The sequence below is a fragment of the Podarcis tiliguerta genome, assembly GCF_965153285.1.
Source record: "Podarcis tiliguerta genome assembly, chromosome: 10".
Lineage (NCBI taxonomy): Eukaryota > Metazoa > Chordata > Lepidosauria > Squamata > Lacertidae > Podarcis > Podarcis tiliguerta.
The window spans coordinates 49,731,722-49,747,260 of NC_139543.1; the positions used below are offsets into that span (position 1 = coordinate 49,731,722).

At 39.0% G+C, this 15,539-nt stretch overlaps 1 protein-coding gene across 1 annotated transcript in view; it reads left to right on the top strand.

The window, feature by feature from the left end:
* Window positions 1-15,539, top strand: part of NUAK1 (NUAK family kinase 1) — a 51,710-nt gene that overhangs the window by 22,878 nt on the left and 13,293 nt on the right. The window contains exons 2-4 of the mRNA XM_083400205.1: window positions 3,672-3,792; window positions 14,382-14,533; window positions 15,122-15,187. Coding sequence (XP_083256331.1) covers window positions 3,672-3,792; window positions 14,382-14,533; window positions 15,122-15,187 — 339 coding nt within the window. The remainder of the gene's footprint in view (window positions 1-3,671; window positions 3,793-14,381; window positions 14,534-15,121; window positions 15,188-15,539) is intronic.

The window sequence follows — 15,539 nt, forward strand, 5'->3', positions numbered from 1 at the left end:
ATATTTATTTTTCCCAGGAATGCATGTGCTGGTCCAAAAGCCACCCACATCCTTCTTTCATGCAGAGCATATATGCACTTGCAGCCTCTCCCGAGGAACAAAATGAGAGAAAGAAAAGCCAAGCTTTGTTTGCCAGCTGAAACTGCCTTCCAACCCTTTGGAATTTCTTAAGCATTTGTTCCTCCGTCTTACCATGATTAAAATTGCATCCAGCCTTGCTAAAGAAGAAGGCTGCTCAGCAGATCCTTTAAGCCAAAGCTTTGCTTTAAGAAAGAAAGAAATAGCTTAACTTTTAGACCTTTCCATATGAAAGCTCCTCCCCCAACTTTCCTCTTAGCACTTCTAGTACTAATGCAATACTAGCCACTTTCTATTAGTTCCTCATGAAGCAAGGGGGGGGGGGGAATCTTGCTAAAGATGGATAACTGTCTGCTGGGAATAAATAAAAGTACTCAATCTTTGCCACTTTCTTTTCAAAAATGTGATGATCAACTTTAGTGTTAAAGAGGGGGAGATACAGCCTTAAAAAGTCTTATAAAAAGTAAGGCTTCCCATATGATGGGGATTGCAGCAAGCTTTGTTAATATCTGCCACTTTTAAAACAACATGGAAGGAGTACATTAGTGAATTTCTGAGCTTCATTGATGTAGGCCAGTACTCAACATCTAAAGGTTTTTTCTTTTCTTTTTTTAAAAAAAGTTTAAATAAAACTGAAAAATCACAAAACATATTATTGCACATATGTCTTATGCAATAGGTGCCCATGAGTCTTTTGCAACCAAGTTCTACATCTGGCCTTGCTTTTTAAATAGATTCAATAAATCAATATATCCCAACAACAAATCCTGCTGTTCGAGTTATGCAACAGAGGCTTTTATGTGCACCGCTTAGGAGTGCCAATGATTAAACCGTATAGAAATGTAGTAAATAAAACAAATATTTCTAATAGGATGATTTCCATGACCAAATAGAAGGTGGGACTTGTAAGATAGAGTGAGGCTTCTCCAAAGTCTTTTCATTCAGTCTTAAAAAGATTACATCTTTGTGTTTTAACGTTTTACAATTTAAAGCAAATCAGACATGCAAGGACTTCATATAGGGATGGATGCCTGCTAGCATTCATACTCTGTGTGGATGGTTCATGTTCCATCATGTTGCCTGATTTGATCTCTGTAGCTTGTCTTTCACTGGGAACACACAGTCCCATGTGGCTTTTAGACTGTGAATTTGTGATTCAAGTTTGGCTATTGTTTCCTCTGTTCCCACAGTTCCTTTTGGAAAGACATCTACTCCCATGATTTAGGAAGGATGCAGGAAGGATATGGCTACTGAATGATTGCATAAGTGATGCAGAGAACATGAAATGTAGGGTTCAAAGAGCAGTGAGGGCATCTAGAATTTTTTTCAGTTCATTCTGGAATCGTAAGTGCAAAGAATTATTTTAGCTTGGGGGAGCGTTGCTTGTTAAGAAGATTATGATGGAAATTGATCTTGAGTTGGTAGGTCATATTGCTACTGATATTTTTACTTACGCTGCATAATCAGTGTACAAGATGTTATGCAAATAAGGGTCCTGCCACAAGGAGCTTTCAGTCTGAATTTTCGCAGTGAGGGAGTGAGTGATGATAGAGATAGGGTAAGAACCAGAGATACACATGCATTTGCAAGGCACCCATGCTTCATTGTACAGTAATTAGAAATATAGGATTCTTCCTATCCTTTGTTGTTCCTGTAGTTCACTCCTCCCTCTGGGGCACACCTCCTTGATTCTGGTTTAATTTGAAAAATGTCCAAGCTTAATTTTGGAATTGGAGCATGCAAAGTCTACCCCAGCTTCTAGTTCTCTTCCATTTTTCTCCATTCTTTGTTACAGATGTGCTTGTACACTTGGATAAAGCATTGTGGAGGGACGGGACGGGACATTTTTGATGTGATTGTATGCAAGACTACATTAATATTCTTTTCATGCAGTATTTTACTGATGCAGCCATATGGCTGGAGGGGAACATGTCAGCTGTCTGGTCCAACACCCTGCTCATTGCAGGAACATGTGTTAATAAATATCACAAAATAATATTAATACAGCTGTATGTACAATCACATTAATGTTTGTGGTATTTAATCAATGTACACAACAGCACTTATTCTCTTGTACTTGTTACATACTTTAAAAAAGCAATTTGAATGTTATGTGCACCAAGATTTTTCTTGTCATAAACAAAACTATGAATAATTCCTGATATACCAGTTCTACTTCAGTAATACGACTGGATAAATCAAATTCAGAAATCCAAAGAGAAATTAAGGTGAAGAGCATTTTGGAGAATGTGGGAACTGGAGATTTTAAATATGTTAACCAGCACTTTGAATTGGGTCCAAGATAAACCAAGAGCCAAGGGTTATAAAGTAGTGGTTTGCTCTAAATATGGGTTGTTGTCGGCGCCCTGATCACAATATCTTGCACCAGTTGTAGTTTCTAAAGATAGCCAACAATAGATTTACATGCGCATCTTCCTTAATAGATCTTGTTGGTTTTCCAGACCAACACTTATCACTCAGCTGTATTGTGCAAACTAATTGCCAGTTTTGAAAAGGGCAATAGCTTTGAATAACCTAGGAGCAAAACAGGTGATAAAACAATTTCATCAAATGCTGTAACTGTTCTATAAAACATTATTTCTGACAACAACAACAACAACAACAACAACAACAACAATTTATTATTTATTATTTGTACTCCACCCATCTGGCTGGGTTTCCCCAGCCACTCTGGGTGGCTTCCAACAAAGACCAAAAATACACTAAAATGTCACACATTAAAAACTTCCCTGAACAGGGCTGCCTTCAGATATCTTCTGAATGTCAGGTAGTTGTTTATCTCTTTGACATCTCATGGGAAGGCATTCCACAGGGCAGCGCCACTACCGAGAAGGCCCTTTGCCTGGTTCCCTGTAGCTTTGCTTCTTGCAGTGACGGAACCGCCAGAAAGCCCTTGGCGCTGGACCTCAGCGTCCGGGCAGAACAATGGGGGTAGAGACGCTCCTTCAGGTATATTGGGCCAAGGCCGTTTAGAGCTTTAAAGGTCAACACCAACACTTTGAATTGTGCTCAGAAACATACTGGGAGCCAACTTAGGGCATTTTCACAAATGGCATTGCTATCACCCACTCTTGTAGACAGAATAAAGTTCACCATTGGTTAAAATGCACAATTAATTTTAAAGTGTCTCATGATCACTTTTTATTCTGCATTTATCATCATTTAGAGTTAATACACTGCAAATCATAATGTGCTCTTAGCACTTCTAACACACTTAGGTTGATAAGTTTACATCAAGAGTTAGCTTGGCCTAAATTTGTCCCCATTATCTTCTAACACTAACTTAATTTGGACCATGAGTACAATTACTCTGCATGTGTTTTGAAAATGCAGTCTGTAGAAATGAATGGCTATGCAAATAAAGATCCAGTACTACTAGCTCTTAAAACGTGGGTTGTATTTGTCATGATACAAAAGGAGAGGGTTGTGGGCATGTATTGTAAACTTTATTTTGCTCATTCCATATTTTGCCAGCCAGCATCTAACATCTGTATTCATTTTCTGGGGTCTCCTAATGGATTACTTTCATCTGCTTTGTTCCAAGAGTAATACTCAATTTCCTGAATTTATAGGTTGCAATAAAATCCATCCGTAAGGACAAAATTAAGGATGAACAAGATATGGTTCACATCAGACGGGAGATTGAGATCATGTCATCTCTCAGCCATCCTCATATCATCACTATATATGAAGGTTAGTGACTGGTATTCTTTTCATCATCTGTACCATTTAGTCATTCAGTTCTAAATTTCTTATTTCCTTTTACATCAGGGGTTCTCATAACCTTTTTTTCCTACCTACTTGTAAGAAAATGTGCTTATTTGTTTAATATCATAAAAGTTCATTGTACATGAATATTAATGTAGTAAAAAATATTTTCCATTCCACTGTGTTGATATGGTTGATATATACCAGTTGTTATGGTGTTTGGGAACCTGTAGGAAGAAAATCAAGTGCTCATTTTGCTTCTCTACCTGAGGAGGTGGGGGGCTAGGTTAATAGGATCTTTTTCCCAGCTCCACCACCAGGACATTCCATTCAAAAGCATCCCATTACTGTTGCATTTCCATTTTGTCAGGTTACTCTAGCAAAAGTGTAATAGGTAGTTGTCATGGAAGCATCTTGTCACTATATAGCTGGCAGAGGACCTGTGATGCAAAATCTGGCACTGATTACGTATTCACTGTCCCATAAGTAAATGAGGTGATCTCACTCTAGATTATTGTTATGCATTTTGAGTTTTTATTTTGTTTATGTTGTAAACTGCCTTGTGAACTTCATCTGAAGGGTGGTGTATAAATTTCATAAATGATGATGAATATATGATGATGATGATATTGTAACCAAAAATTTCCTAATGGTTCCTGAGATCACAGAACAAGTTTTCATCTAAGTCTGGGTACAGCTGAGCATCCTTTTGAATCAAGATAGCAGACTGAACTTTTCAGAACTGCATGGATTTTTTGATGTCTTAGACTTGAGCAAGTCTGCGGTTGCTAGTATTTAATAAACAAAAACTGTCATTCATTGCTGACCAGAAATACCATTAAGTGTGAAATAATCTGCTAGCGTTAGATGCAGATTGAGAAGAAAGGCCACCATGAAGTTTCTCTTTAATCAAATGTGGTGCACTGAGGAAGGAATTGGCATGTCTTTGGGCCTCTGTGGAGGTATACTTTTGTGACTCAGCCACACTGATGAATAATGGGAAAGGGGCATATTTTAACCTGCAATTAAAGCTTTACCTATTAAGTAAATCAGTTAAAACTCATACAGCCTTAATGGAAACTCTATTCTGACAGCTGATGCCAATGATTTAAACAAGGAATTGCTTGGAATCATGTTGCAGTATCACATATTGAGTTGTTCAAATACATGTTCAGTTAGTTGAAAGGAGATGAATATCTGACTTTTTTATTAAATAAAATCTTAATAGGATTTCTAAACAGGGAAAGGGAGGACTTCTGCGCCAGCACAAAGGTTGCAAATGGAGCACATTTTTCTGAATGTAGACTGGAACTACCCAAACACACACACACACACACACACAGTGCTGCAGTTGTGTGTCTCTCCCGTGCAGTTAAACTACTGAACAGTCTGAACCCATGCAGAGTTGGGCATGGCCAATCTTACTGATTTCAGTGGTGTGCATAACAACATAGGAAATGGCTGTACATTTAAAGATAAGCAAAAATAAAAGAACACATGTCGAAGAAACCCTTTCCTCACCAACTTAATTATTAGCCCAGGAGCAGAAAATATGGTCGTACAGCTGTACAGAAGTACAGCTTTCTTCTTAGTGAATGAGTTTTGTCATATATTTCATTATTTTCAAAATATAGCAGTCTCAGCTCCTCTTGAATTCATAAGTAGCATTCTTTCCTTTAAACATTTGAAGGAATACTGTAATCTTTTTGCATTGATTCATCAGCCAGTAGTTTATCCTAGAGAGAGCTTTTATGTAACCTTTGCATCAGGAATAGAGAAACTGACCCTCCAGCTGTTTGACGCCCACTCCCAACAGTCCTAAACAGTATGACCAATGGCCAGGGATGATGGGAGACAGGACCCATTAACATCTGGAAGGCCAAAGGTTCCCTATCCTTGTTTTAGAAGGCATTGGGTGGAGATGAAGAATCTATGGCCCTTCAAGTACTACTGGACTTCAGCTCCTAGCATGGGATAGGTTGAAGGTTGGTTCTATCTGGAAACATTGAAGACTACTGGTTAATTAATGGATGTATCGAGACTTGCTGGTGTGAGCACTATTTTTTGCTGTAAGGTTTTTATATCAAGATTCCAAACACTTGCTTTCCTTAAACAGGATCCATGTTTGGGTACCCTTTTGACCTTGTTTGGCTAAAGGTGATTAACCTCTGCATTTGTCAACTCAATGTCAATACAAACCACCCGTTTTCAATGGTGGCCAAAATCCACATGTATGTGAAGAGGCTTTCTTGTTTCAGAATTCCTTTTGTAACTTGATCAAAATGAATTTATCTCCTGGATTATCTGCAAGAGGCAGATCCGCAGTTCGGAATCAGGAGAAATTCCATCCTCTCCACAGGACTCTAATTGGCAGCCTTTTGACTGCAGCTGGAAGGGAAGTGCTTTCAAGTAATTTTTTTAAGGACTGAGTAGATTAAGCTGACTTTTCCAGAAGTGTTCTGATTTTCAGAACATAAATTTTAACTTAAAAAGCAAAGCTCTTTTTACCTTTTACTCCCTGAAATCCCTATGTTCAAGAGTTAATTTTTTTTGAGCAGAAACATTATTCTGTGGACTTGCTAATAATAGCAAGCAGAATAATGTCCCATCTGGCAGCACTTTATTTCAGTTTAAAACCTGAAAACAAATGTAGCCTGAAGTTCCTTATTCCTACACAGCCATACTAGCAGTTAGAATCCTTTCAGCCCTGGAAATGTCCTTCTTAGTTCCATTGTATGATGGCTGTGTGAAAAATAAATGTTTAAAGAAGCTAATATGTGCTAAATGGTACAGCAGAAATGAATTCAAATCTAACGTCCTGGCCTTGTAGTGGATTGATAAATATTCCCGTTATTGTGAGACTGCTCCTACGTTCACATGATGAATAAACCACACTTTGCTGGATTTGGTACCACCGTAATCAGCCATACGAGATCCAGTATGCTATTGTCACAGGAAGATGTAAAACCAAATTGCCAGAAATGCATACCCCCATAATTTTGTATCTGAATGTTTATGCTTTGAGCAAAAGAGTAAATGCAAGAGTGTAATCCAGATTTGGCAAAGACCAAATCTGGAAGTAATTTGTAAGTCTCAAAGCATGGTCTGAAACCATTTGGTGCAGCAACCTTGCTAAGGTTAAGCTAGTCTGGCTCAGATCAATGCCTGGAGAAGAATAAGCAATGTCTGCCTAGGAGCCTCTATGTACGTTGTCTTAGGATCCACACTGGAGAAAGCTGGGATACTAATTAACACATTGAAATTGTTGGGATTTAATTTATTTCATTTCTAAAGCTTATTGACAACTTTTTGCTAAGATGTTCCCAAAGCAGTTTATAATATGATACCAACAACACCAACCATTAAAACAAAATACAACTAAAAGCCATAAAATAGCAATATCGCAATGCAAGCAATTACAACCGCTAGAGCAAACCAACCAGAATCTCCAAAGTGCTGAATGAAAAGAAACGTGTTGATTAGGCAGTGGAAGCCCCTCAATGGTGTTGCCACTCATTCTCAGGGAGCACATTCCAGAGTCTGGGCATGATAATAAAAAATGCCCTGTCTGTGGTCCCAATACAGCATGCAACATGCAACAAATGGGACTGCAAGAAGCACACCCACCCACCCTTTCCCACCAGAGCAGGTTGATATGGAGAGAGGCACTCCATCAAATACCTAGGTCCTAAGTTCTTCAGGGCTTGGCATGTTAATAATAACAACTTAAATTGGGCATGGTAACATAGGCAGCCAGTGCAGATAATGTGAAACCAGTGTAAGATGGCTCTGCACTGGAGGACTCCTTCATACCCTGGGGTGGTATTCTGGACTAGCTGCAGTTTCTTTACCATCTTTAAGGGTAGCCCTCCATAGAGTGCAGTGACTGATATCACTGATCTCCAAACTCTATGATTACCATACCCAGTGGCTTAGATGTCAAATAACAATGGGGGCAACATGGGGGGACCTTGCAGCATTACTGCCAGGGAACTAAGCAGAAGTCACACGGTGCTGCTCTGTGGAAACAGTTGTCCAGGTACCCAGTGGGGCTGAGATGTAGATCATTTAACAGACTGAAGACTACTTCACATAAATGGAATGTACGGTATTTTTTGCTCTATAAGACTCACTTTTTCCCTCCTAAAAAGTAAGGGTGTGTGTGTGCGTCTTATGGAGCGAATGCAGGCTGCACAGCTATCCCAGAAGCCAGAACAGCAAGAGGGATTGCTGCTTTCACTGTGCAGCGATCCCTCTTGCTGTTCTGGCTTCTGAGATTCAGAATATTTTTTTTCTTGTTTTCCTCCTCCAAAAACTAGGTGCATCTTGTGGTCTGGGGCGTCTTATAAAGCGAAAAATATGGTATAAAGTACCAGGCTCGTTAATTTATATGGGGATGGCATGTTGAATGTAATTCTTTCTATTGCCATTCTATATTTTAAAAATGAAAAAACCATATACCATTCCTCTCTGAATGCCCATGGTCTGATGCAGAAGTGTCCTTTCTCTAACTGACTAAAATGTGTATATAAAAACAGCAAAGATGTGGAAACTTTTGACATTGTCCTCAGTGTATTCAATGCAGAATGCCAATTGTTTGGTTTTTTTACTTTATCATTAGCAACACCATCTAACTACAGTTATCTAACCCACTTCCTTTTTATTTCAGCTTTTGGCTTTAGCTATATTATTTCCATTGTTTACATTTGATAACACCCAAGATTATAATATAGATTTTCCTAAAGGCTAGTGATTGGGAATTGAAGTAATATAAACTAAACTAACCTCCAGAGTCTCACGCTCCATAGTCCTTGACTTCCTTGCATTCAATATACTTTAACACCTAAATAATACTCGCTTGTTGTAAGGAGGCCAGGCTATGAAAGTTGGGGGGGGGGGGGAAGCTAGCACAACACACAGCTAACACAAAAGAATTTGTGTTCTTTTCTAAATATACTTTTTATGTTATACACTGTGACCCAGCATGGGCCTCCTAGAGCTAGGCCCCATTCACATATTTCTCTTGCTTCAGGAATCTCTGAAATAAGCAGTATAACAGAATGCAGGAAGGTATCTTTTCTATTACCCAGACAGGATCTGGGTAATGATGGGATCCATAATTAATTATTAATTCAAAATATTTGCAGCACTAGCCAAACTAATCACTGGAACATTCCCAACTGCCTTTTTTGGGGGGGCGGTGGGAGGCAGGAAAATCCATACAACCCAGTACAGTATTCTGCATTTAGTTGAGGCAGTCTCTGATTCTCAAAGTAAGGAGAATATCCTTTATGGCCACAATTGAAGATTAGAATAGCCACACTGTAGCTCAAGTACACTCAGATTTAGTGGGGTGGACTTCACATGCAATGCAATTTTAATAGCTTCCAGCTTAAATCCAGTAAACTGGATTATATGATTGGGTAAACTGGCAAAGATCATGCTAGTACAAAAAGGTGTGTGTGTGTGTTGTGCTTGATTTGGTTGGCTAAATAGCACCATTCTCATTTCTCCCCTAAAATTGTGCTTAAACTTAGTATGTTTTATTGGATTTGGATAGTATGTGTTAACAGGGAAAATATTTGTCTGTGTGTCTTTAATTTAAGACTCCTGCAATTTAATCACTTACTTAACAAAGTTTTTTTTGGTTGTTTTTTTATATCAGTGTAATTTAAAGCAAAGGGACGTGGGTGGCACTGTGGTCTAAACCACAGAGCCTAGGGCTTGCCGATCAGAAGGTCGACGGTTCAAATCCCTGCGACGGGGTGAGCTCCTGTTGTTCGGTCCCAGCTCCTGCCAACATAGCAGTTTGAAAGCATGGCAAAGTGCAAGTAGATAAATAGGTACCACTCCGGCGGGAAGGTAAACGGCGATTCCGTGCACCGCTCTGGTTTGCCAGAAGCGGCTCCTGTGGCCAGTAAAGCGAGATGAGCCCTGCAACCCCAGAGTCGTCCGCGACTGGACTTAACCGTCCCTTTACCTTTAATTTAAAGCAAAGGCCTAGAAATGCTTTCCACTTAGATCTGAGTAGATGGCATACAACTGATTTTAGATCTTATGAATGGTTTTCCATTATTCAGATGTATTTTAAATATATATATATATATTCTTTAAACTGAGTAGTTTTCAGATGATTTTATTGAATGAGAAGGTTATTCTATCATCTGTCCCTAAAATTAAAGACCAACTCACTTGCTGCTCTGATTTGGCTGACCTTTAATAAAAGACCACTTTGTATCATTGCAAAGGTACTTCTGTCTGCTGCTGTAAGGAGGGTAATAAAAATACCACTTTATGGAAAGACACCAGATGGAAGGAATGTCAACATACTGGAACTAATTTAGGAGATTGCTCTGATATAGAGCAAAGGCATGAGGAGAATTCAGATGGTTCCAATGTGAAGAGATTGGCTGCCTCTCTTAAAACAACAAACTAAAATTCTTATCCTGGGGTTACATGTAAACGGAAAGCATTCAGTCCTCAAGGTGGATGTCGGTTTAGAAAAATACCGTACAACTACAGCTTTTATTCTCAATTTAGGATTCCAGAAACAGAAATAAAGTGGGACGTGGGAATAGTTTTACTCCCATTTTAAACATATACAAACAAACAGTTGTAAAAAAAACCTAGCCAGTGTATAAAAAATGTAGCCAAAATAATGTATAGCTTTTTTATTTGCTTTTCTTAGCTTGTGCTTGTCCCATCAGTATACACATACTGTTTCTACCTTTTCACATATAAACTCTTATTTTCAGCTTGCCTCACCAGAGTTTCTACTATTTCATGAGCAAGTATGTGTTTAAGAGGAAAATTATGCCTCATTGGATGCAGTGAAATTCCAAAGTTCTGAACAAGAAGAGAAGTCTGTGTACTAGCAAGGTTTCCTTCGAAGTTTGGAGCTCCGAATAGAAGCTGAACTCATCATTTCAAGCCTTCTAAATATAGCTGACAAAATGCATTCAGGAGTTATGATAGTACAAGGAGATGTGATGGAGGATAATGGATTGAGAGGTTACAAAATGTACTTCAGTTCAGACACATCTTTGGTAATGAGCATGGAAATTCTTCCCCAGTTTTACATTCTTTATCCTATAATAAAATCCCAAGTCGAAACCACCTGGCCACAAACATGTTTTTTTTTTAAAATAAAAAAAATACCAATATCAGAATAAACAAACACATTTATTCTTAGAATTAAGGGGAGGAAGTTAATATATTGATTGTTTAAACATAAAACACTTTCTTCTAGTTATATAAAGACCTAACTTTCTACTGGAAAGCATCATGGCATTGAAAGGTACATATACACACTCCGCAGGGAAACTGCATACAGAGCTGAAGGTTCCTGCTTTAAGCCCCAGTGGAAAAAAACATATTTCTAGGGAGAAGACGTTCCAGACATGACCTAATAGCACACCTTCCTATGCAATCTTGTCCAATAGGGAACCCCCTGGAGGAGAAGTAGTCTCTAGGGGTCTCGTAGAGATTTTAGTCAGAACTCACAGGTTCCTATGGGGAAAAGTGTGATCAGACTCTTTCAGGTGAGCAGGTTCATAGCACCTTTTCTGAATAACATGCTGTGCATCATAATTGCTGACTCCCAGTTGTGGAATGGTTCAGGGTAGTTTTTCTTTGTCTGGCATTTCCATTTTAGCAAACGAAAAAGCGGGAGAAAGCCAAGCAGCCGTTCCTCATTAAATTTGTTTCTGTGAGCAAGGTGGTGGCAGCAACTGTACAGAACTACTTTAGAAACTGTCCCAGCTTTCGAATTACCTGCATTAGAATGGCAGGTCATAAATCAAATGTAGTAAAAACACAGAGGGAAATAAGCATTCCAAATAGTTATACTGAAGCAATTAGTCTATCATCAGCTTAAATATTAGGTCTTAAAAGGGCATAGCATTTATTTATCTCATAATTATTTGGAATAAATAATACTGTGTCTAAACAAATGCATGTAAGTGTTAGGGGAATACCATAACATCTCTCAATGTAGTGTTATAAATTACAGTATGGCATTATATGAGCATTGCAGTGATATCTCAAATTTTATGGAACATATGTTTAGCATGATGAAAGCCCTTCTCCAGGTACTTATAGATCTGTTGAGGAGAGACCATAGCTGTGTGACACAACACTTGCTTGCATGTTGGGGAAAAAAAGTTAAATCAGGGGTAGCACTAATTAAAGTATTTCAAGTAGCAGGGCCAGCTCTGCCAGAAATCTTGGAATGCTGTTGTCAGTCAGCGTAGATAGTATTTGCATATATGTGCAGTGCCTAGTATATTCTTATATAGTATTGCAGCATTTGCATCTTGGAGTAATTAATTCACTCCAGTAAAATAAAAAGAATGTAAACTTCAGTGGCAACAAAGATTTCAGCATGTGGCCCCAATCCATTTAGTCTGTTCTGTTAATGACAGCTGAACTACTGTACTGTATAGTGACTAAAGTAAAGGTAAAGGGACCCCTGACCATTAGGTCCAGTCGTGGCCGACTCTGGGGTTGCGGTTCTCATCTTGCTTTATTGGCCGAGGGAGCCGGCGTACAGCTTTCGGGTCATGTGGCCAGCATGACTAAGCCGCTTCTGGCGAACCAGAGCAGCGTACAAAAACGCCGTTTACCTTCCTGCCGGAGCGGTACCTATTTATCTACTTGTACTTTGACTTGCTTTCAAACTGCTAGGTTGGCAGGAGCAAGGACTGAGCAACGGGAGCTCACCCCGTCGTGGGGATTTGAACCGCCGACCTTCTGATTGGCAAGTCCTAGGCTCTGTGGTTTAACCCACAGCGCCACCCGCGTCCCCTGTATAGTGACTAGATTGTGACTAATGTGGTGTTCCAGATCTAGAAGGTGATACACTTTTTCTGTGCTTTTACAATTTTGTTAAAAACTGTACCTTAGTCATTTTTGTCAGTAAGGACTGGAGTTGGGTGATAAAATTACTTCAGCCTATCAATTTTGATGCTGCAGTCTAATCCGTCCACAGTCACCTCATATAGCTTCCAAAGTTCATTGTTAATGAGGATGTAATCACTGGAATGAATCAGTGCTTCACAAGCTGTTAGACAATCCTCTAGTCAGCAGCCAGTGTTTATCTGTCTGCTTCCTAACACACACACACACACACACACACACACACACACACACACACAGAGAGAGAGAGAATTTTACTGAACATTGTAATGGGGCAGAAAAAAACTGCAATCCTTTGTCTTCTACAAGTGTGAAGAGACATATGCCAAAGCCCATGAAGCTACAGGCTTATTGTTGAGAACTTTTTGTTTCACATTCTTTAAATGTTCATTGGCTGAGCCTTCCTGCAGTTGTCATAAAGCTGTGCACTGGTTGTATCACTAATTCTGTCACTTTAGGATTATTACTGTAGCATGGAAGAACTGCCAAGTGCAACCTTGGTTCAAGGAGATGTCTCTGTATATTGTATGAATCAATAATAAATCTTTGAAGAAGTAAACAGTCTTTTCTTTATGCCACGGAACAATGTTTCCCATGTTCCCGATGAATTGAGAACAGAGAAGAAAAAGTATTCTATGGCAGCTAAAGCAATTCAAAATGGATCAGAGTAAGACTGTCTGAGATTGCTTATTTATATGGGGAATTTATACCCCCCCTTCCAACAAAAGTCTGTTGGAGTGGCTAACATAAATTTAAGCTAATAAACCAACAAAGAAAGCCATAATCAGTCACATATAAATAAAACGGGAGCTGCAGAAAACAGTAAAAGCCAGATTATAACAGTATGTAAAAACTCAGAAATGAAAGGTTCTTTTCAAGAAATGTCTTTAATTATCCTCAGTTATTATGTGATCTTCCACAAAGTACCTTTCAAGTGTTACCCACAAAAACCCATTATTTTGAAATTTGCCTTTTTCCACTCTAGGAATGCATCAGCAATCAATCAATGTCTTGCATGTATGGACTACATGCCTGTGCTTGTAATACTTAGGTTTTCCCCTGTTGCAACAGCATGACCAAGTAAAGATGGGGTAGTTTAAATTTGTAGTTGACCTATGTTAAATAACTCATTTGCTGCTCTCAGTTGGAAATCCCTGTACTTGACTGTACCAGACCACGTTCAAACACTGGAAGTACATTAAATATTATACGGATAGTTCACTATATTCCTCTAAACCTTCTGGAACCAATGCATCGTTGCCTTGGATAAATACCAATCAGTTTCTTCAGTCTTCCTGGTAACTGGGTCTACATTGCTTTTTTGCTTCCTCTCTCCTAGCTAAAAGGATAATTGATTGAAGAAAGGGTGTGTGCTTTGTGCGAGGGAGAGGGCATGCGCAGAAGTTCCAGCTGCCACAATACCGCACTATTTTTCTAGCAAAATCAGTGCAAAGCAGCCCTTATTGCCAAACCCAGGTTCAAAGGGCAGTGAAAGGCACCCCAGGGTAGCAACATGGAAGAAACTGGTCTGAAGCAGATGGGAATTCAGCAGAGAAAAGCAATGCTCCCTCCCTTTCCAAGGCCGATTATGTGTGTTTTGTGTGTTCAATGCTTAAATCTAAAAAATTAAAAATGCAGTTGTTGTTTTTTATCTCTAGTGTTTGAGAACAAAGATAAAATTGTAATCATCATGGAGTATGCAAGCAAAGGGGAATTGTATGATTATATCAGTGAGAGACGAAGGCTGAATGAACGGGAGACAAGACACTTCTTCCGGCAAATTGTTTCTGCTGTGCATTACTGCCACAAGGTGAGCAAAGGATTAACTTATTTTGTAAATTTCCATTTAGTCCCTTTTAAATACCTTAATTGAGTTTGTTTTTAAAGTGGGGAGGTTCTTGCCATCCCATATGACAACTTAAAATCCACAGCAGATTTCTGAGTGCTTTAACAAATCTTTAAAAACTGTGATGTGGGAATATAATTGAGACATTAATATTTGAAAGCCAGAGCACACTATTAGGGATATAACTCGCCCCGCCTAAAAGCCAGAAGCTGGAAGAACTAGACTTTTTCTGTATGGACTAACTTACAGTATTGAGATATATTGTTTTCTGGTGCCTGAGAAGAATGAGGAGGGAAGAACTGGAATTGGAATTGAGTTCCGAAAAGAGTTCCCCTGCTGCTTTACAGGCTTTGTGGGAGGATAGATTCCAGTCATTCTTCCCTTAACCACACAGCAAGTGACTAATACATCTCCTGTCACTACTTACTAGACTGCAAGTGTTATGACTGAAGTGTAAATGCAAAGACCACCCCGGTGGCTTGCTTTTTTAATCCACCCAATATTCTCCTTTCTGTCCCTCCTCACCTTCTTTCCCTTACTTTCTTGTTTCAGAATGGTGTTGTCCATAGGGATCTAAAACTGGAAAATATTCTTCTTGACGACAACTGTAATATTAAGGTAAAGGTCATTTCTGTTCTCTGTGTATTGTCTGAAAACTTTAAAAAAAAAAAAAATCACAGGAGCTACTTCTAAACCCATTCAGTGTCTGCAAAAGTGAGATGCAGAGACTATTTTTCCCCTGACTACTTCAGCATTACGTTTTTGTATTAATGGGAGTTAAGGGAACAGTCTCTTTCACTTCAAGATGAGTAACAGCAATTAACAGGAGAAACAGGAGAATCGCCATAGAATACAATTGACTTTACAGGTGGTATTTTTGCTGGCTGCTGGGAATATACAAACGTTCTTGGTCTTCAAGGTTCAAGTGCATCCTCTAGAGCCCTCTGAACATCCTTTTGATCACATCTTA